Genomic DNA, 23,117 nt, shown 5'->3' with positions numbered 1-23,117 from the left:
TTGCGTCAGCAATAAATCATTCAACGTCCCAAACACGTGAGCTCTGGTATACAATCTCTTCATTAGTTTAAGAAAGTATTGGAGCATCTGCAACTCTAGGAGAGTACAATAAAATGTTCTGATAATCAAAATTAATGTTGCAAATGTGTCATTTGTTTAATCACTGGTGCCCATATCACTAAGTTTTACTCCCCAACGAGGCTAAAAGATTTGATACTTCAGCTAATGTCTACCTTCTGTGTCATGCCAATTGGCCGGACAGTATGTAATAGTTTTGAAGGAACGTGAAGAAATGCAAATTGTAATGATTGATCATTTTAACACTGTCACGCGAGGGAAAATTTTTACAACTTGAGTGCGGTACATTTAAACTGTTGCTGCAAACTCAGCTCTGTCACGTGGTATTTGGTGTGAAAACATGTTTTAGACTTTGATTTTCTAGCCTTCATATCGCACCGGCTATATTCCTTCTTTAACCCCTTACTTTTTTTCTAAGAACCTTTGAATCATATTCAGGGGGTTGCGGTAAGGTCCCCTGTACTTCGTAAAATAAAATCACAGAAGAAGCCTTTAGAACTGATGTTAAGCTAATAAATTTGCATCCTTTTTTAAAGTACAAGTGAACTATTGTGTGACTTTGTCTCATATCTCGCCTACGAGAAATGTCGTGTCACATATTTTACCGATCAAGGAAGATATTGCAAATGTTAGGGAATTACGGGTGGCCCTTAAATCTGCACAATGCTATTATAATTATGGACTGAGTCCCACAGTTTGTGTATGTGCGTGCAGCTCCCATGTGATGCCAGCCACTAATGCCACATTTGAAATTTAAACTATTGACAAGGAAGTGTGGATTCCAGCCGCAGCATGATTGCACATGTATGTTACGCGTACTATACGAACATCACCTGTTAATCGATTGAAGATTACAATGTGTACAGGTAAAACGGATGTTATATAGACTGGTTCCTCTGTGTTATTGCTTATCTGTAATCTAAATGCGATCGGAGAGTATGGATCCTTTCGGAATATTTAAAGCATGAAAATATGACATTTTTCTGCCATTTCTAATTTCTTGACTGGGGACACATGGGTATTGAGGGAAATGTTTACAACAAGAAACAGTCATAAAACACATTATCATGGAATGAGTATAACTCTAATTTAGTACATCTAGAGTGAGAACGAAATGATCTTCTTCCATGCCAGTAGTCCTACATGTAAGACCTCGACGCTGATATTTATGTTTTGCGTGTCAGGGACTTATTGCCTAACGGCGCTGTGTACCGTATTTTGATGTCTACTAACATCATAACAAAAGTCAGATTTTCTGCAATATCTCACACAACTTGCAACCAATAACGACACTTTTCTAAAAAGTAAAGTACTAATGTTTTAGTCAGACTTTACTTACTCTGATGTCATTCCTCTAATAAATTCAATAAATTTCATAAAAGAAATGGACCTTTTTCAAGTTTCTTTGGCCTACGTTTCAGTTGACTGGAAAGCGGTGAAAGCAGATAATGCCGAAATTGGGTTAGGTTGAAATATTATTCTTAAACAAAACAAACTATATTATGCCTATTAAAATTGTAGGCAACTTTTCCCGGACATGAACCTACTTGAACAAACTTTGGCATACCTCAATTGCCGTCGCATTTCAAGAAATTAAAATGTATTTCAACGGACCATGAAAATGCGTCCATATGCTAGTGTCAGATTTTGATTCCATCTGTATAAAAACAGCAAACTAAGTATATTATTTACATATGAATTTGTAGAAGAGTGTCAATATGGGCTGCCAAGTGTGTGAGTTATTCCTGAAACTTTGACTACTCGTGCAAATGTCTATCGACATTGGAACACGCTATACAAGGCCGTTATTTTTTGTAGTAAGACGTAGCAACTAAACATAAACAGCGTGTTATACGTCTTACATGTAGGACTACATTGCCAGTAGATTTTGATAAGTAATGAAAACGGCATGCTTGACCTACTTGATGATGTCACATCATTAATGTAACGTACCAACAAAGATACGGGATGTGTAAAAGGCAGTGAAGAACTAAACTTCATAATTAAACTGATCATCTTTTCGAATGACCTTAATCATACTTTCAAAAAAGAAAGTTTTAGCCTTTATTTGCTTCAATCGATTACTGAGTTAGATACTTTAATTGATTTTGACAAATCTAAGTATGAATAACGTTTGTTCAGTGTCATTTCATAGATAAATAATATGATTAATGATTGGAGTAAATGTTAAAAATAGCATTTCACTGCGCCAATGAACATTGATAACAATATTACAAAACTATTTGATTTGAAAGTTTGTTATATATTTTGTCAAGTTGTAAGCATGTCCGCTTGTGGGGCAAGGTTATCAGGTTCAACTCTCTCATGTGCATATATTATTTCTTCACTTTGTCTTGCTTATATTCTTCTTAATCTTCAGTTAGGCAAAATAATTATATTGCTACCGATATCTTCATTGCGAACGTGCACACAACACAGAGGAACATAAACAGTAAACAGTTGACATCGCACAGATACCGTAAGAAATCGGCTATTTCAATATGTTTTTTCAATATGTGCATACATTAAAACTAAAACGTGTTTGTTTTAGGGATTGAACTATCCCGTAGAAAATTTATGTACGAGAATTTGAAATACAAATATTAGTTACTAAATATTTCACTTGTTGATGTTATAAATATACAATATATATATATATATATATATATATATATATATATATATATATATATATATATATATATATATATATATATATATATATATATATATATATATATATATATATATATATATATATACGTGCGTGTAACAGAATTGTAACCGAGTGGTGTTTGGACTAAATTAATAACGCAAACAAAATATGATGAACGATGGAAATTTATAAAATGAATTAATAATAAAATTATATATCTATATATATATAAATTCACAGGTTGAAAAACGAAAATAAGATTCGTGTAATATTACGTATGGAAAGTGAGATTCAAATAACCTCATGGATTGCAAATATGTTTCAAATAATAGTATGTACTGTAAGTGAGATTCACATAATTTCCTATATTATGCAATGTTAGCGAGATCTCACATAATCTCCTATAATACAAATAAGATTAAAACTAATCTCATGCAATTGAAAATGTGCTCAATTGAAACATCAGTTGGAACAAACATATGCCTCTTGAGACTTGTACAGTCGAATGATTCATAAACTGATGAACCACGCAGTTTCACCGAGTCCATAGGATGGCCTACACATTTATCGGCCACTCACACTCTTCTCGGATCCACCACATGTACAGAAGATATACATATTCACGTACGTACAGTCATCATACATCAACCTTGTATTGACTACGTCTACATTTGTTGCTCCACACGTGTACATAAACACGTATAAACAAACCTATGAACAGCACGCAGCACTAAACAGCTATAGTCAGCCCTAAACAGCAACCGTTAGCCCTACAGGTATCCAGTAGCTCTAAACAGCCCTGAACGGTTTCAAACATCCCTAAGCAGCACTGAACTCTTTAGATATATTCTAATAACTTAAACTATAAAAGCAATTGCAATTCATAGTTCACAGCGTTTCAAATATGCGTTGTAGTAAATGCATCATTACCGATATGACATTAAAACCTGAATTAGCGTTACATATCAAATGAAATATGAATTTAACACTTACCCCTATGGCTGGAGAACACAATGGAGAACGTTAATTCCTTAACAAGATCCAAAACGACCAGTGTCGCTTAGAAATGGAATCTACTTTTAATCCATAGGAGAGTGAGTAATAGTCAGGGTAAAATACTGTGCATTTCGTGCTTTTAATGTCTCTCGTCGCAAGTAATTTTCGACGAGATACATGCTAATACAGTGGCTTACCTGGAAAAAGCAAGTATTCACCCTAGGTAACCTTGTATGCATGTAAGTCAAGTCGTTCTAAGGCAAAACCAAATTATTTCTTGCCTTAGTCTGTGACAGTACCTCCCCCATAAGAAAGAAAATTATGTACTCATAGTTTCAGGATTCACAGAGTGAAAGAAAAATAACTCCTAATGATATCTTACAATATTTACACTGGAAATACAGTAATCAGGATTTTCGATTTTGGGTAACAATTTATCCAAATTTCCAATCATGCCCTACTCGAGTGGTCTGCCCCTATATTTTCAATTCCTCTTATTGCCTCTACACGGAAGCGATAAGGTTGTAGTGTCAGCGCCCAATGCATCAATCAAGCGTTAGCAACCTTGGCCTTGTTTAAACAAAATAGGGTTTGTTGATCAGTCTCGAGAACGAAATCTCTTCCAAAAATATACGCATGATACCTCCCAATACCTCACAATACGGCCAAACACTTTTTCCCAGTAACGGAATAGTTTTCTCCCTGGGTAGCAATTTCCTACGTGAATAAGCTGCGGGCAACGTATTGTTGTCTCGCATTTGCAGTAAAACTGCTCCCAACCCAACTTCAGAGGCATCTGTTCTTAAAATAAAGGTTTGCTAACATCCGGCAATTTTAATATAGGTGCACTGACTAATTTCTCTTTCAGCTCGCACAGAGTTCTATCTTGTGGCGGCCCCACTCTACTTTCTTTGGTTGCTCCTTCTTTGTCAGATCAGACAGTGGGCAAACAATGTCTGCAAAGTTTGGTATAAACCTTTTATAAAATCCCACTACGTCGTTGTCGATGACTGCCGTGCAAACTACATTCAATCCCCCTTTGTCTACATTGTCGCTCTGTCTCTTGATGAACAAAATAAGCAAGTTATCATGGAATGTCCTTAAATTACCATCGATGTCAATTGTATAGTCCATGTCACCCTTGACCTCTTTAAGTTCGTAGGGACCTTTCCACTGAACTAGTAACTTATTTGTACTAGTAGGAAGAAGCAGTATAACCTGATCTCCTACAAAAAAGTTCCTAGTTCGCGCACCGCGGTTATAATACTTGGCATATATGCGTCCCGATTTCATTTATTCATCACGAGCCATCTGGCATGTACTTTCTAGCTTTTGTCGCAGATCTAACACTTTGTGGTAGGTAGCTTTTATTTCCTCGTTCGCGACGTCACTTGTCCAAAGTTCGCGTATATCCGCATCGGGCCTCGAACTGTTCTCCCGTACAGCAATTCGAAGGGTGAAAACCCTTAACTTTCTTGAGGTACTTCACGGTACGCGAGCAGAACCGCGTTCAAATAGCGTTCCCAGTCTTGCGGATGTTCCGCGCTCATTTCGTAAATAGGGTTTTCCATACAATTGGCATCAACAGTTCCGGTTAGGAAAGGTGTTTTAACCGTGATCCTTGCCACAGGAATGCAACCGATCGGCTGATGGAGTAGCATAAGTGCGGACCCCCACCCGAGCATTTGGTTATCCTGTACGAGACTACCTTTGATCACTAGACCCATCCAACCATTGTCAGGTGATGCTACGACTTCTCGACCACTCACAAAACATCTCGCGGTTGGTACTCGCGCTTCGGGAAAAAGAAATGTTCCAAGTGAATGAATACACGGTTCTACCTGCTCAAGACTAGCAGACATACCTTTACTATGTATAGCCACAGCTACCGTATGTGTAAGTCCCTTCCTTTTAGGACATTTTACTTGAATATGACCCCATTCCTTGCACAAGTAACATTGTACACCAAGACGACCTGTATCCCTAACTGACCTACTTGCCTCAACTGATTTCGCAAATTTTCTAGGCATCAGTCCCGTAAAATGGTTTCCAGACTTAAAATCTTTTGAATCCAAGATCTAGGTCCCAATGGGACTCGGCAACGAAATCGGCCTGCTTGGCCACATCCTTTATTTTTGAGAAGACTTTCTCTTTCAGAAATTGACTTAGTTCCTGACAAACTGTGTTCAACAATTGATCTCTGAGCAAGAAATCAGTCAACCATTCAGACGTAAGCACCGCTTTGCCGCATTTAATCCACCGGTGAGAATAATTTGCTATTCTAACGATGAACTGACCAAAGTGTTCTCCCTTCTGGGGCTTGCTTTATAACTGAATCTTTCTTACTTCTGTTTCCCTCTCCCGGGCTTCTTTCTAATTCCATCGCCTTTACCCTTACATCGCTCTCACGGGCTTGTTCTTCCTGAATAAATTTCCTTAGCCTTTCTTCCTCATACCAAAGTTCGTCGCCTAAGGCGACCAACTCCTTAAGTGATGACATGACTAATAGGAATATAACAAATTTGATTTTACATAAGTGACTAACCTTATCTTTTTGATGAAGGCAACCAAACCAAAATGAACATTATTTGAATGAATTTGTAATGGACCCACGGACCTAGAAAGGCTAAACAAATAAACACCTACGTGAAAGTTATCTTGTCAAGAAGGTCTCACTCTAACATAAACAATAAATGTATACTTTCACAAGCAAGATGACAATGATTCCCTTAATCCAAAGATCCCACTTCGACATCATTGCATCAGAATTGTAACCAAGTGGGTTTTGGACTAAATGAATGATGCAAACACAATGTGATGGACGATGAAAATTTATAAAATGAATTAATAATAATTAATATACATGCTATAAATACAACGATTATATCACGCTCTCAACGTACAATTGATCCAATCACTCTACACAAACATTCACAATTTGGAAAACGAAAATATTATTCATGTAATCTTACGTATTGAAAGTAAGATTCACATATCTCACGTATGGAATACGAATAAGATTCAAATAATCTTAAGGCATTCAAATATGTTCCAAATAGTATTAGGCACTGTAAGTAAGATTCACCTAACCTCCTATATTATGCACAGTAAGCGATATTTCACATATTCTCCTATCGTACAAATAAGATTCAAAATAATCTCATGCAATTGAAAATGTACTCAACTGAAACATCAGTTGGAACAAACATATGCATCTTGACACTTGTACATTCGAATGATTCATACACTGATGAAACACACAGTTTCACTGGGTCCATGGGTTGACCCACACTTTTATTGGCTGCTAACACATTTCACGGCTCCACCACATGTACATACATACATATACACATACGTACAGACAGCATATATCACCCTTGTATTGCCTGTGTCAGCAGTCGTGGCTCTACCAAGTGTATAGGCACACGAATACACACATACGTATATACAGCAGGCAGCATTAAACTGCTACAGTCAGCCCTAAACAGCTACCGTCAGCCCTACACATCTTCAGTATCTCTAAACTGCTCTGAACATGTTCATTCAGATCTAAACAGCCTTGAACAGCCCAGGACGGCCTCAGACATCCCTAAGCAGCCCTGGACAGCCCTGAACATCTTCAAACAGCTATACACAGCCCTGAACAGCTATAATAACACCAAACTGGTCATACTAATGGGCTCTGAAAACACTTTGCATATATGCTAATACGTTAAACTATAATAGCAACTTGCAATTTAAAGTTTACAACATTTCAATGGTGCAGTAGTAAATGCATCATTACACGATATGACATTAACACCTGAAAAAGCTTTACATATCGTATAAAATATGAATTTGACACTTACCCATATGGCTGCAGAACACAATAGAGAATGTTCACTCCTTGACAAGATCCAAAACGACCAGTGTCGGTTAGAAATGGAATCTACCTTAAATCCATAGGAGAGTGAGCAATGGTCAGGGTAAAATATCCGTGCATTTTGTGCTTTTAATGTCTCTCGTCGCAAGTCATTTCCGACGAAATACATGCCAGTACAGAAGCTTACCTGGAGAAACAATTATTCACCCTAGAGATCATTGTACGCATGTACAACGAAAGATAGTCAAATCGTTCTACGGCAAAACCAAGTTATGTCTTGCCTTAGTCTGTGACAATACCTCACCCATAAGAGAAAAAAATGTACACATTTTCTTTGGCTTTCACAGAATAAAAGAAAAATAACTACTAATGATATATTACAATATTTACACAGGTTATACAGTAATCTGGATTTTCTATTTTGGGTAAAGATTTAACCAAATTTCTAATCATTCCCTACTAAAGTAATCTGGCCCTATATTTTCAACTCCTCTTATTGCCTCTACACGGAAGCGATAAGGTCGTAGTGTCAACGCCCAACGCATCAATCGAGCGTTAGCGACCTTGGCCTTGTTTAAATACAACATGGGGTCGGTGATCAGTCTTGAGAACAAAATCTTTCCAAAAAACATATGCATGATACTTCACAATTCCCCACACTACAGCCAAACACTCTTTCCCAGTAACGGAATAGTTTTTCTCCCTGGGTAGCAATTTCCTAATTGACTAAGCTACGGACAACTTATTCTTATCTCGCTCTTGCAGTAAAACTGCTCCCAACCCAGCTTCAGAGGCATCTGTTCTTATAATAAAGGGTTTGCTAACATCCGGCAATTTTAATATAGGCGCATTGACTACTTTCTCTTTCAGCGCGCAAAAAAGCTCTCTCTTGTGGCGGCCGCCACTCTCCTTTGTCTGGTTGCTACTTCTTTGTCAGATCAGTGTGCTATCAAGGGCTGTAAAGTTTGGTGTAAACTTTCTATAAAATCCTACTACGTCGTCGTCGATGACTGTCATACAAATGATATTCAATCCCCCTTTTTCTACATTGTCACTCTGTATCTTGATGAACAACATAAGCATGTTAGCATGTAATGTCCTTAAACTACCGTCGATATAAATTGTATAGTCCATTTCGCCCTTGCTGTCTTTAAGTTCGTAGGGACCTTTCCACTGAACTAGTAACGTATTTGTGCTAGTACGAAGAAGCAGACGAACCTGATCTCCGACAACAAATTTCCTATTTCGCGCTCCGCGGTTACAATACTTGGCATATCTGCCTCCTGATTTCATTAATTCATCACGAGCTATCTGGCATGTACTTTCTATTTTTTCTCGCAGATCTGTCACGTACTGAGATGTAGTTTTTATTTCCTCGTTCGCGACGTCACCTGTCCAAACTTCCCGTAGTATACGCATCCGGCCTCGAACTGTTCTCCCGTATAGCAATTCGAAGGGGGAAAACCCTCAACTTTCTTGAGGTTCTTCTTGAGGAACAGAACCTCGTTCAGGTAGCGGTCCAAGTCTTACTGACGTTCAGCCCTCATTTTTCATAGCATATTTTTCAGGGTACCATTTAACGTTTCTACCAGTCCATTGCACATTGGTTGGTATGGGGTAGTGTTCAGCTGTTTGATGGACAATAGCCTACTTATTTCACTCATGAGGTCAGAGGTAAATTTGGCAACACAATCCATAAGGATTTTGTATGACACCCTACCGTATTGAAGATGTCAACTAATGCTTCAGCCACCCGTTCCGTTTCAATAGCTGGTAACACTACGCCTTCGGGGTATCTAGTTGCGTAATCCACAAGAGTAAGAATAAATACGTTCTTCCTTTCGGTAACCGGTTGTATTGGTCCTACAAAATCCTGCGCCACTCTTTTAAACGGCGTATCTATTAATGTCATCTGTTCTAAACCACCCTTGTGACCCTTCCCTTACATACGGTTTTCTGGCATAGGTCACAAGGCCATCAGAACCGTGTGACATCGCCATTAACAAAAGGCCAGTTGAATTCAGCGACTACTCTGCTGGTGGTCTCTACTTTACTCAGGTGTCGTGCCATGCTACACTCATGTGCCACCCTAAGTACATGAGATCTGTACCTCTGGGTACGACTACTTGCCAATACCTCTTTCCCTCCGAAGTGATAAACTCCCTATGAATTAGCTTGTTCCTCCGAACGAATCTCGAGCTGCCCCCACCACTGCCGTGTTTAATTGCGCCAGACACGATTTTCTCAACAATAGTTTTGATGGATTTGTCGCGTTCTTGCTCTTGTTTGAACTTGTCACGCGAAATTCCGGAGATCGAATCAGGGGTTTTGAATTTCTGAAACGCGTTTTTATATCGGCTGGTTTGTGATAGCGTTTCGAATGCCTGGGCCACATGTATCCTGAAATCTGCAAAGGTTGGAAGACGGGAACCTTCAACATTACCGATCGTCAGATCGTAAATAGGGTTTTCCATAGAAATGGCATCAACAGTTCCAGTTAGGAAAGGTGTTTCAACCGTGATCCTTGCTACGGGAATGAAACCGATCATCTGATGCAGTAGCATACATGAGGACTCCAACCCGAGCATTTGGTTATCCTGTACCAGGCTACCTTTGATCACTAGACCCATGTAATTGTCAAGTAATTCTACGACTTTTAACCACATGCGGTTGGTACTCGCGCTTCGGTGAAAAGACAAGTGCCAAATGGATGAATACCCGGTTCTACCTGCGCAAGACTAGCAAACATACCTTTACTCTCTATAGCCACGGCTACCTTATGTGTAAGTCCCTTCATTTTAGGACTTGTTACTTGAATATGACCCCATTCCAATCACAAGTAACATTCTACACCCGGACGACCTGTATCATAACTGACCTACTTGCCTCAGCTTATTTCGCAAGCTCTCTAGGCATTGGTCTCGTAGACTGGTTTCCAGATTTAAAATTCTTTTGAAACCACGTTCTAGGTTCACAATGAGACTCGGCAAAGAAATCGGCCTGCTTGGCCGTATCCTTTACGTTTGAGAAGACTTTCTCTTTCAGAAATTGACTTAGTTCCTGACCAACTGTGTTCAACAATTGATCTCTGAGCAAGAAATCAGTCAACTCCTCAGAGGTTTTCGCCGCTTTGCCGCATTCAATCCACCGCTGAAAATAGTTCACTATTCTAACGATGAACTGACCAAAGGTTTCTCCCTTCTCGGGCTTCTCATACTTGAACCTTTTAGGGAAACCCTGTTCAGTCATCTCGTACCTTTTTAAAAGTGCTTCCTTCAGGACTTCGTAATTGAAATCGTCGTCTCTAGGATGTCGTGAGTACGTATCCAGTACTTTACCTTTTAATAATGCACTGAGATGCAGTGTTCAGTCAGTTCGATTCCACGTGTGGTTTTCGGCGTACCGCTCAAACCGATGAAGATAACTATTCATGTTATCTTTTTCATCGTCAAAGGGGGTAATTTAGGGTCCTTTAGTTTGCTAGAGTAGAATCGCGTTCTCCTTTTCTATCTGTTGATAAATCTACCTGACGTTCATGATCTCGTTGCCTTAATCTTTCTTCTATCTCCATAGCTTCCAACTTTGCGTGTTTTTCTAACTCTCTCTTCTTTTTCTCCGCTCACCTTTCCCAGTGTATACTTGCCTTCTCGGCAAGATTTTCTGATTCTATGATTTCTAATCTTGCCCGCTTTTCTAAATTTACCCGCTTTATTTCTAATTGCATCTTTCGTTGGTCTGCTTCCCTCTCCCGGGCTTCTTCTTCTCTCTCTAATTCCATCGCCTTTACCCTTTCATCCCTATCACGGGCTTGTTCTTCCTGACAAAAATTTCCTTAGACTTTCTCCCTTATACCCAAGTGCTCTGCCTAAGGCGACCAACTCCTTAAGAGATGACATGACTGATAGGAATATAACAAATTTAATTTTACATAACAGACTAACCTTATCTTTCTCATGAAGGCAACCAAACCAAAATGAATATTTATTTGGATGAATTTGTAATGGACCCACGGACCTAGAAAGGCTAAACAAATAAACACCTACTTGAAAATTATCTTGTCAAGAAGGGCACACCCTAACATATAAACAGTAAGTGCAGACTTTCACAAACAAGATGACGATGATTCACTTAATCCAAAGATCCAACTTCTGACACCATTGTAACAGAATTGTAACCGAGTGGGTTTTGGACAAAATGAATCACACAAACACAATGAGATGGACGATGGAAGTTTATAAAATGAATTAATAAAAATGTATATACATATTATAACTACAATGATGTCTCACTCTCGTAGCGTACGATTGATCCAATCACTTATCACAAACATTCACAAGTTGGAAAACGGAAATATGATTCATGTAATCTAACGTACGGAATGTGAGATTCAAATAACCTCAAGGACTGCATTACGTTTCAATTAATAGTATGCAATGGAAGTGAGTTTCACATAATCTCACGTATGGAAGACGATTAAGATTCAAATAATCTTAAGGAATTCAAATATGTTTCAGATAATATTATGCACTGTAAGTGAGATTTCACGTAATCTACAATAATACAAATACGATTCAAAATAATCTCATGCAATTGAAAATGTACTAATTTGAGACATCAGTTGTAACAAACATATGCCTCTTGACACTTGTACAGTCGTATGATTCATAAACTGACGAACCACACAGTTTCACCGAGTCCCTGAGTTGGCCCACACTTGTAGCGGACACTCACCCACACTTGTTTCGGACCTTCAGGGATCCACCACATGTACATACATGCCTATGCACATACGTACAGACATCATACATCACCCTTGTTATGGCCACGTCTACATTCGTGGCTCCAACACGTGTACAGACACACGTATACACATACGTATAGACAGCAGGCAGCACTAAACAGCTATAGTCAGCCCTAAACAGCTACCGTCAGCCCTACACATCTTCAGTAGCTCTAAACTGCCCTGAAAATCTTCACTTAGCTTTAAAATGCTCTGAACAGCTTCAGTCAACTCTAAACAGCCTTGAAAAGTTCTGAAGGCTTCAGACATTCCTAAGCAGCCCTGAACAGCGTTTCACAGCTCTATACAGCCCTGAACAGCTATAATAAAACAAAACTGGTCATACTGAAAACTCTTTAGATATATGCTAATAACATAAAATCTAATAGCAACTTGCAATTCAAAGTTCAAAACATTTTAAATATTTGCAGTAGTAAATGCATCATTACACGATATGAGATTAAAACCTCAATAAGCTTCACATATCAAATAAAATATGAAGTTAACACTTACCACTATGGCTGGAGTACACAATGGAGAACGTTCACTCCTTGATAAGATCCAAAACGACCAGTGTCGGTTAGAAACGGAATATACCTTAAATCCATAGGAGAACGAGTAATAGTCAGGGTAAAATATCCGCGCATATCGTGCGTTTAATGTCTCTCGTCGCAAGTAATTTTCGACGAGATATATGCTAGTATTATTATTAATTTTGGAGAATGATATCGTGACTGTGCAGATCCTTAACGTTTCATACCTGAAGAATATAATAGAGGATACATTGCTCTGCTTACAAACAAACATTCTTCAGTTTGTTATGTCCTCTCATAATATGGATTGCATAAATGTGGACATAATACTTGTAGACAACATATTTGTGCGAATAACTAAACGTTAAAAGTTTGTTCAGGACAAAATATATCGAATCATGACCAAGTTGTCGAGTTACACAATCAGTGATGTATTCAAGGAAAGTATTTATCAACGACCATAATAAGAAAAAGAAAAAGAACGTGCGTGCTGATTTCACCTTCTTAACCTTGAATGTCCATAAGAAACCGGTAAAGATATCAACATTTTTCTGTAGCTGATAGCCTTTGGGGAACAGAGCCTGCGAGAACAGTTATTTCAACCCTGTTCATGTGTATGATTCTTGGATGACGAGATGATATATTCCAAGGCTCTAGTTCCCTGGTTTAATTTGCAGATTGCAATAAAGACGACACCGACAACCTGAAGCAAAGAGGACTCCGTTGTAACTTGAATTGTCATCAGTGTGCTACAGTCGTGGTTTACCATTTATCCGGACAAGCCGGACAGTTTAGTTTGGAAAATTATGCAGAACAGGGTATATTATTTTCATCCTTCGCCAATAACGGAATCAAAGTCATTTGCATGAAAAGTGGGATACGTTCAGTGTTAAGATTACATTTGTTTTCTTTTTCCATGTTTGTATGTATAATGCATAACAAGTTTCAAATGAATAAATTGCCATTGGATCCTTTCCACACGTTGTTAATGCTAAAGCTAATCGGCACATTGTAAAGTTCTGTGTGTCAGATGTACACCACTACAAATTTGACTCTACGTACACAGAACACGGTAAGCCTTCTTTGCCTTGTTTCAACTCCTTTCATTTGTTAAGAAGTGTTGAAATATTTCGATCTAATGTACACATTTTACGATGTTGATGTAGAAAGTTTCAGACTAATATTGGTGTCATGTATGTATCGACCGAAAGAAAAACGTTTATACCATTGATCAAGCTTATGAATGAATGATCCTGAATAACTCCGTGCCCCAGGGTACTTTAGCTATGATATCGCCACAATCCATTCAAGCTGTCAGTGGTCAATAGTTAGCCAAAGCATTGCTCTAACTGTATCGCTTGTTTGAGTCTCAAAACAAGATGATATAATGTGCTAGAAATAGCAGTAAAAAAAATATGGTTCTAATTCTATAGACGGTTGGGATTTAGAAATTTCACAGAAGATACACTAATATTAGGGTTATTTATTTCACGGATATCTTGTTCATCATCTTTAATAAGAGAAGAATTAACAAATGTAGTCAGCCTCGACCATTGGAGAGTTTTACGAACAAACATAGCTTACTAACGATGCCATAATGCGGAAAGTCAAATGTATATTAAAGTTAAAGAAATGTGGCGTTACGATTCTGTAGTCTTATAATAAGTAACAAGAAAGAGTGATAATCAGGAAATTCCGTATAATTGAAGATATAATTTATTCAGCTAAAATACAAAGTAATAGCATTAAATATAACTTAAATTATGGTGAATGAATTCCTAATGCCCTAAACGTTTCATCAATTGAAATAGTTCCAAGTAAATCGAGTCCCCAAAGGAATTCCAAAAGAAGTCTGCATTGTAATGATGTACCAAAATACATAATAATCACTATGTATATATTCAAAGATGTATCTACATGAATTCACGGTAGTAAATTCCAATGCCCTTGAATGTTTCACCGGAATTTCGTACAACTGCTATATATATTCCCATAGTCTAATATTAAAACGTAAGAGGACTGCGATTCCAAAGAATTATTGAAATTAAATAAATGAATCAATCCTTTCATATAACTCTTAATCGAACTGTAATGGCTATACTAATGAATGATTACGCGTAATAATTATGTTGTATACAAAGCTAACACGCAATTGCGAGAAAGATGTATTGGGGCTTGAACGACTCATCTGGTATTTTGAAATTCGCCCTCAGTAAGCAAGAGTCACGTATTTCACACTAGCTAATTAGGACATGCTTTAGTTGCCTTCTTGAGGAAACAAGACGTCCATTCCGAAAACCAGTGACCTTTATGGATCACGTATCATTTACTTGTACTAATACCTATGTGCAACCTTGAATATCATGAATTTAACGCATTGCTTACCGTGCATGACTCATCTTACATACTACGATCGTAGAATATTAGCATTAAAAATGTTATGAACTAAATGATGCTTATAAGAACTATTTTCAGAGCAGTAGGAACAAGATTGACGTTACAAAATAGATCCGGAATGTGATTGCATCAAAGCAGAGCACAATTGTGGTGGACAAGGTACCTTTGAATCAGCAAGATTGTTTCATTGGTCTTCGTTCCAATGCTGAACTTTGCTGTGCGACATGGGAAAATAGTAATGACATCAAATCAAATACATCATTCCGTGTTTCTTAAATTATTGGGTGTTTACACATGCTCCATTAACAAACGGTAGCACTGAAATGTTAGCCAAATACAAGGACTTATAACACATTTGTCAGTACGACGGCTATATCATTTATTAAGTTTGGCGTCTTCTGAATGTGTGCCATACTATTTTATTTACTTCTTTTTTAAAGGGATGCTGATATTTCATTGTATGCCGCATGTGTGCTGAAACATGTTATCGCGACCTGTTTTGTCACCAAAAAGACGAAGGATGCGCTTTGATAGGAAAGTAGGTGGGTGCTAAATTCTTTCCTGCTCTTGGTGATAGATATGAAAACGAACGAAATAACATCCAACTCCATATGATACAGACAAATTCAAAGATATATGCCAAACCTCAGAACGCTTCATATTTAATTTTGTACAAATAAAAGAAGGAAGACGATCGTTTTCAAAGGTTGTGCTGAATTGTTTGTTGGGTAAACTAGCTTGATATTCAATATTGTCAAAGACTTAATGCTGTAGTTGTTCAACCCGATACATTTAACTTATTAGTAGTAAATGTAACACATTGAACATGTGCAAATCATACTACGCGATAGGTCGATTGTTACGTCTTATCGGTACCAATTCACGAGTTTGTCAATATCACCACTGATGAGTACGTGACCGTCTATGCCACTTAAAATTTTTTGTATCTTTACGAACATGTGTCCTTTATTTCGACACAAATAGATGCATTTACATCGATCAATATGATGTCGTCTCCCACGCATCGAGACGACGTTTAATAGCATGCATAGACACAATTCCTAACGAGACTATTTTCAATTTTGCTAATGGTAGTACTAAAACTGAATGCTACAAGTGCAGAGACAAACAAAAAAGAAACCAACATACTGAATGCAGAGTGGACTGATTGACACTAGACTGTCATTGACGTCATGTCGTGAACGTTGACTTTTCAGTCAAGCTCAAGATTTCCATGTGCAAAATAATAGATCCTGACAAAACTGTACGCTTATCAGATCACACAATCGTTAGTAAACACTGATTAAGACTGTATCAGATCGTCTATAGCAAACTCGTCAAACGTACTAATCACCACACTTTACATTTCGACACACCAGTCTCCAGTATGAATAGAGTTGCAAAACAGAAAGATCATTGTCCGTACAGAATCCGACTAAGGAATATGACTTATATACAGATAAAAATATTGATGCTAGCAAACTTCTAACGAAGTCAAATATGATACAGTACCCTGTGAGCAAAGTTGTGCTATGCACTGCGACACCGTCAAAGCAGCACGATTTTCTTACTCTTCTATGGAACGTATGTCAATCATTGTCCCCTCTACGGATTTCAATCACTTGTTCACAAACCACAATAAAGATAACACCAATTCATTGAGAATCGAAAATCGACGAATACGGAAAGTTTCCCATGATTTTGGCTGACCACTGTAATTTTGAATGTCGATTCCAGACCTTCCAAGTTGAATTGTGTAAATATTTGGACTGAGCTCCTTTCAAATCTTTAAAAAGACCACTATTTGTTTATTTGAATAGGTAGATAAAGTAATGTTTTCAGTTGCTGTTTGGCTGTCACGAACGACAGTATAAAGATATATCATACCTTGAATATTATTGACGGTCGCTATGTTCTCTTGGTCGGTCCTGAATATTATCCACAGGTGCTGAATTTGAGAAAAAAGGTGACTCTTTATAAATGACTGCATGCTTCACATTTACGGTTGTATGCCTAAATCCAGCGTCAATTGGAGTGCGTAGTGTAAAAGCTGTTTGCCATCAGATATACTTAGTATTGCTTTGTCTTCTTTTGCTGCCGCCATTAGCGCCAAGTATAAGTACATTCTAGTTAACATTTAAGATTCAAATTTTAAAGGTTGTAAATTGTTTAACACATTTACGCTTCCTTTCAGATGTCCCAAGATGAATGCCATTTCATGTTTCATTGTAATGTCTGTAGTGACATTGCAAGGTGTTAATTCCTCAGAAGGTAAGCTTGCTCTTTCTAAGTTTGTAAATACGTATTGACATTAAACTTAGAGTATATATGTTTTGCAATTTTAGCAATTTAGGTAAGTGTGTTCTTAGAACTGGATTGAAACAATAACTGCATATTTTTAGCTTACCGTGGGTGAGGCATGATTCTGGCCGTCGTATCTCTATTAGCATATTTTATTTTAAAATTCTTCTACGTTACAAATTTTAATCCAGTTGTCATAAATGTTCTTAACTGTATACACAATACTGCCCATCATCTTTACAAGGTACGGTAAAGGAAATACTGTCTTTTGGTATCTAATCTAGTATTTTGCCGTTTATAAGAATTAATCCTTATTCCTTCGGACTTATGACAATATGAGTGATTATGTAACAACTATAACTTTCGTAAAAACCCAGTTATGATAATTTTAATTGTTATTAGTCCAATTGTGTTTCAGTTCTATCAACATATTAGCGATGTCCATCAAAAAAATACTCCTGGATTCATAGTTTTTTTTAGCAGCCTCTTCACACAGAGGCAGAATATGAAGCCTAATCTTTGCTAGCAAAGGGTCATCGACTCTTACATGAAGTTATTTGGTAGCGCGTCAAAGCGGTTCATGATAATGACCTGAGGAATTATTTTCACTCGGTTTGATTTTGTAAAAGTGGTTAGTTTGATTTTTAACATGTGGCTTACATAAGGAACCTGCTTTTTCGACATCTAGTGTTATATAGATATCGATTGACTCTTGATGCGATTAAAGTTTCTGAACATAGATATCGTCAGGATCTTTAACTTCGAAGGCGTTTGAGCACGAAAATAAAGCTCACGCTCAAAGTCATAAATTAGATATTATACATAGTGAATATCTATAAACATGAAATGTACATGCAAGTAAAGAAAAGTAAAGTTAAAAGATCCTGAAAGTTATATGAGTATACTTCATTGCACTAAATTATTATTTGTTCTATACAAAGATAGTCTTCATCCGAAGTAATTCTGCTTAATATTTCAAAACGTAATAGCTTTAAAATGAGGTTTATTTGAGAGTATAAGGCAGCAATGTTTAGACAAACGTTCGGTGATTTATTTCTGTCTAAAAGTAAATCAATGTTGCAAACAAAAGTAGTTCATGTTTTTGCATATAATCTTTCTGTGCACAATGTATACGATTGCAAATCTGAGGAGGGTAGGTTTTTAAATGACCATGTACGACTCTACAATTTGATACTCGCATCAGTCAAACAATGACCTGATGGGAACAATGAGAAAAGTTTGTTTTGCCTTCATGCCCTCATCTGAAAAGATATATTTATTTGTTCATCAATACTGAGTAAAGAAATTGTTGACAGAAATATATTACAGTTTCGAAAGATAGATCATTTATTTTTCTTTCACTTAGAACTACGATGGATTACGGAACACAGGGTGTTGAATGCTTGCAGAGGACAAACGTTGGTCCTGAATTGGGAATTCGATCTAAACGGAAAGAAGATAAGATTACTGGAGTGGTATTTCAACGACATATTAATTTGCATCGTGTCAGATAAAGATGAATTTAAAGTAGAACCTGCCTATCTGGATAGAATTCAGAGATTCGGAGAATCAGGGATTCTCCTGAAAAATATATCCCTAGATGACGAGGGAACTTTTACATTACTTCCTGTGCTTTACTGGTCCACGAGCGAAAGCATGCAAAGTATTGTCCTCCAGGTCTCAGGTAAGCAACATACTAAGTGTTTGCTTTTGCTTCCAAATATTGGTTTGTTTATTTTTTGTAGATTATCTTCAATTCACGAAAGCATTTAAGCTTAACAAAGCGCCCGGCTGGATGGATCGATAACAATCAAACTGCATAGTCAAGTCATTTGTAACTATATTCATGGAAAGACAATTCCAGTTTCCTTTGGTCAAATTAAACCGACAAAATGTGATATTCGATCACGAAAATACAATTATCAATATGTTGATAAATCTTCGTATATTGTGTGACATTTATGTGACAATATCTGTAATATAATACACTATTAATTTATACAGAACCACCAACAGACATGTGCATGGTCAAGATTCGTTTTGCAGGAGATAACTGGAAACTCGCTTGTGATATTTCGCCATCAGGCTGTGGAAAACCACATATGTCAGCAGTATGGAAAAGAAGCAAAACATTCGAACCTTTGGTATGTTGAAAATGTATCATTATAAAATGAAATATGTGCAAATTAGTCTTCGCTGCTTATTCATAGCAAACAACATTTGTGATTTTACTTGCATAGAGTTGTATATGCTTGCTAAAATTTCTCATTGTTATATATAATACAATATAAAAATAAAATAAAATGGAAAAAACATTTAAACTCCTTATTGATAAATCCAGTAAACACACTACATCACATCAATATGTCAATATGCACGGCTTATTATTTTAATGGTTCTTTCAAGAGGTAATCCTTATTTATCTGGTTTGTTACCCTAGGATTTTCATCGTTACTATTAAAAATCCAAAGGTTGCGACTCAGCGTCATTACTTAAATTTATTTCTATATTTGTGCATTTGTACAGCACCACGGACGAAAACTAAACAGAACGTTATACATTACATTAAATCACATTTACATGTGTTATATAAATATATGTATAAAATATACGTAGATTGGTTGAAATTTGCGTGTTATCTCCTTTATGACAGGCAGAAGGAAATATTATAGAGATCGATTCGTCGTTCAACGATACAGAAATACTTTGCTGTCCGCAAGGAAAAGCCATGAATTGTTCTGCCGATGATTGCCATCGGTTCTGTTCGTCTTTTTCTCTCAGCTCTAAGGAACGTTCGTCTGAAACCAACAACAATACACTGGAGAACGACTCAGACACAACTAAAGGTATTTAACAAAGTATTTAACAAAGTGACAAGACAAATTATTATCTTACATAGTTGCTGTAGAAATACAAACAAAACCAGAAAAAAAAACATAAATCGAAAAGTCAAAATATATTAATGGGATATATATCTATAATAAATGTATACATTTTTCTGTCTTATCTCACTCACCAGACAAAGTTATCTTAACTCTCACCTATAGAGCTTTTCGATAGCTTATGTCACCGACCCTGAAGGTAGGCTCCTTTCAACAGCCCTTCGGTGAATTCAAAATCATAAACCGCGAGCACGAATTTACAATCACTGATTCTGGTGAGCAATACCACTAGACAAATTTCTCTTAACTCTCACCTATAGGGCTGTTTGATGACTGTTGTTACCGCCCCTGAAGGTAGGCTCCTTTCAAGAGATATTCGGTGAATTCAAATCATAAACCGTGAGGACGAATTTACCATCACTGTTTCTGGTGAGCAATACCCATTATGTAAGCATCTCACTCCAGTGCCTATATCGACCGATACGAAGCGACATTAGTTATGTTCCACTTACCGTGGAAATATGTTTACGAAAGAATTATAATTCACCACGAGGTTAATATGGACGAAAGGTTGATAAAGGCGTGGATAAGGCGTATTTCATTATAATACACACTAAATTATTATCATCATTAATTAATAATAATATTGAAATAATAATAATCGACCCAACACACAAGTTTTCCGATTTCAAACATTGTTAATATAATTATTTTATAAATAATTCTTCATACACGCACTCACATACACATACACACACACACACATATATATATACATACATACATATATATATATATATATATATATATATATATATATATATATATATATATATATATATATATATATATATATATATACAGCTAATGGTATATCAGTGTTACAATTTATAGACTACACATATATTTCATTTTTTGTTAAACAGAAATACACATAATTGCCTTTTGAGCGCAGTTAAGATTTACTTCAGGTATATTGACAGAGTTAATGAACTCCTGATATCCCTGCCGAGAGTCCGCTACAAAATGTAGTTTTGTGGATATTCACAATCACCTTTGCATATTGATATTTTGTTTGATTTCTTTTTTGAGTTTTTATTTTTCTTCAGTTTAATTAAATGAATATAATACACAGTTATGATGTATGCATGTACAATTGGTTTAATTAAGAAAATATAGCACTACCAACTCTCACTCATTCACGTTCTGGAGCAAGGAAATAAGTGTAATGTACAAACTAGCAAAATAACAAACGAACAAGAGGTAGTTAAACTATTTAATATATTTACAGTTTATCTAACTTAATATTTTTTACTTAATAAACAATACTACTAATTAGCCATGACATTCATTCTCTCTCTCATACGAAATAGAACATTGTAACTGCCACACTGCAGACACAGTAGCGGTATGACTGAAAAATTGTTAAAGGTCACTGGCCGCCAGTATTGCACAAACTTGTTAAAGTATTATAGTCATAAGAAACACATCTGTTTCGTATACACACCATACAAATGTTTAATCAGACTTAAAAATCCGCTTTTTTAAATGAAAACTTTATTCGGTAATCTACGTTACCAATCGGTAGTTTCCGCGTGCAAAAAATGGATTTGACGTACATTTATACTTTTTATCAATAAAAGACATCCGAGTGTTTAATTTCCCTTCTTAAATGTCTATGTCATATATCTTAAAATCGTGCTTTTGCACAGCAAATATTGTGAACTGTGTTACATATGGATGTAACCAAAAGAGTGATTATAAGACAAAAGGGTTCATTCTTTTTTCCGAAACACGCTGTTTACTAGAAAAAGTGGATTGAAGATGTGAATCGAATAATGTGAAGGATCGGAAATTTCTAAATCCTCCTAAATCCTCTAGAAAGCTCTATAGTGCATATTAGAACAGGGAACGAAAGAGGCTAACTAAAATAGTCAAATAAAGCATCACAATACAGTAATGTTACTGCAGATGTAAAATATTAATGTTTTAATTAATCATAATACTTGTAGAACGTGCTTACTGTAGACTTTGCTCAAACTCTTTATTGATCATTATTATAGGCAATATGAACTCGAAAGAATTTAAAAATATAAATATCCGGTTTTACTCCGGGACGTTTATTATTTATAGATGTACAACTCTGTAGAATCAGTCATACCTTATTTACCGTATATATCAGGGCGCAATGAAATACTCTCCTGTTCCAGAACTTATGACGTTTTACAGCAAGATATATGTCCCATGCCTTAAGCAAAGAAATAAGTATGTGTTGAATTTCTGCCTGCCCCACTGCACGGTAAAATACAATATACAAACGAAACACTTACTTCAAAATAAAATAAACTAAACTAACCTTGCAATGTTATCATGTATTCCTTCTTTTTCATGTTGCGAAATTTATTAAAGAAAACAATATATCCACAAACTCCATGCATGTAGCAGATGCCGGCTGACGTATGCATCCTTAATGTTGTATGTATCGCTTATGTCAGATAACAAAATCGTAAATGAAACTGGATTATCACCCGATTGTTTCAATGCACATGCAGTTCATGCATGATACGTTACAAGGCGCAAAATGACCTAGATTTTATTGTTTCCAAGCTAATTATTGGAGGTATCTGGCAGA

At 36.6% G+C, this 23,117-nt stretch overlaps 1 protein-coding gene across 4 annotated transcripts in view; it reads left to right on the top strand.

Moving 5' to 3' along the window:
- LOC149793542 (uncharacterized) overlaps positions 1-23,117 on the top strand; it is a 69,968-nt gene that overhangs the window by 7,092 nt on the left and 39,759 nt on the right. For 3 of the 4 annotated variants that reach the window (XM_089967518.1, XM_089967517.1, XM_089967515.1), the window contains exons 2-5: positions 17,497-17,573; positions 18,970-19,287; positions 19,608-19,747; positions 20,257-20,449. In XM_089967518.1, coding sequence (XP_089823644.1) covers positions 17,497-17,573; positions 18,970-19,287; positions 19,608-19,747; positions 20,257-20,449 — 728 coding nt within the window. Of the gene's footprint in view, positions 1-15,742; positions 15,845-17,496; positions 17,574-18,969; positions 19,288-19,607; positions 19,748-20,256; positions 20,450-23,117 lie in introns of all 4 variants that reach the window. The other variant, XM_089967516.1, reaches the window with a different exon arrangement.

This window comes from Sinohyriopsis cumingii, chromosome 8, assembly GCF_028554795.1.
Source record: "Sinohyriopsis cumingii isolate HCF-2022 chromosome 8, ASM2855479v2, whole genome shotgun sequence".
In the NCBI taxonomy this organism is placed as follows: Eukaryota; Metazoa; Mollusca; class Bivalvia; order Unionida; family Unionidae; genus Sinohyriopsis; species Sinohyriopsis cumingii.
Note: the sequence above shows the minus strand (reverse complement) of the source record. Positions and strands in the feature narration are given on the sequence as shown.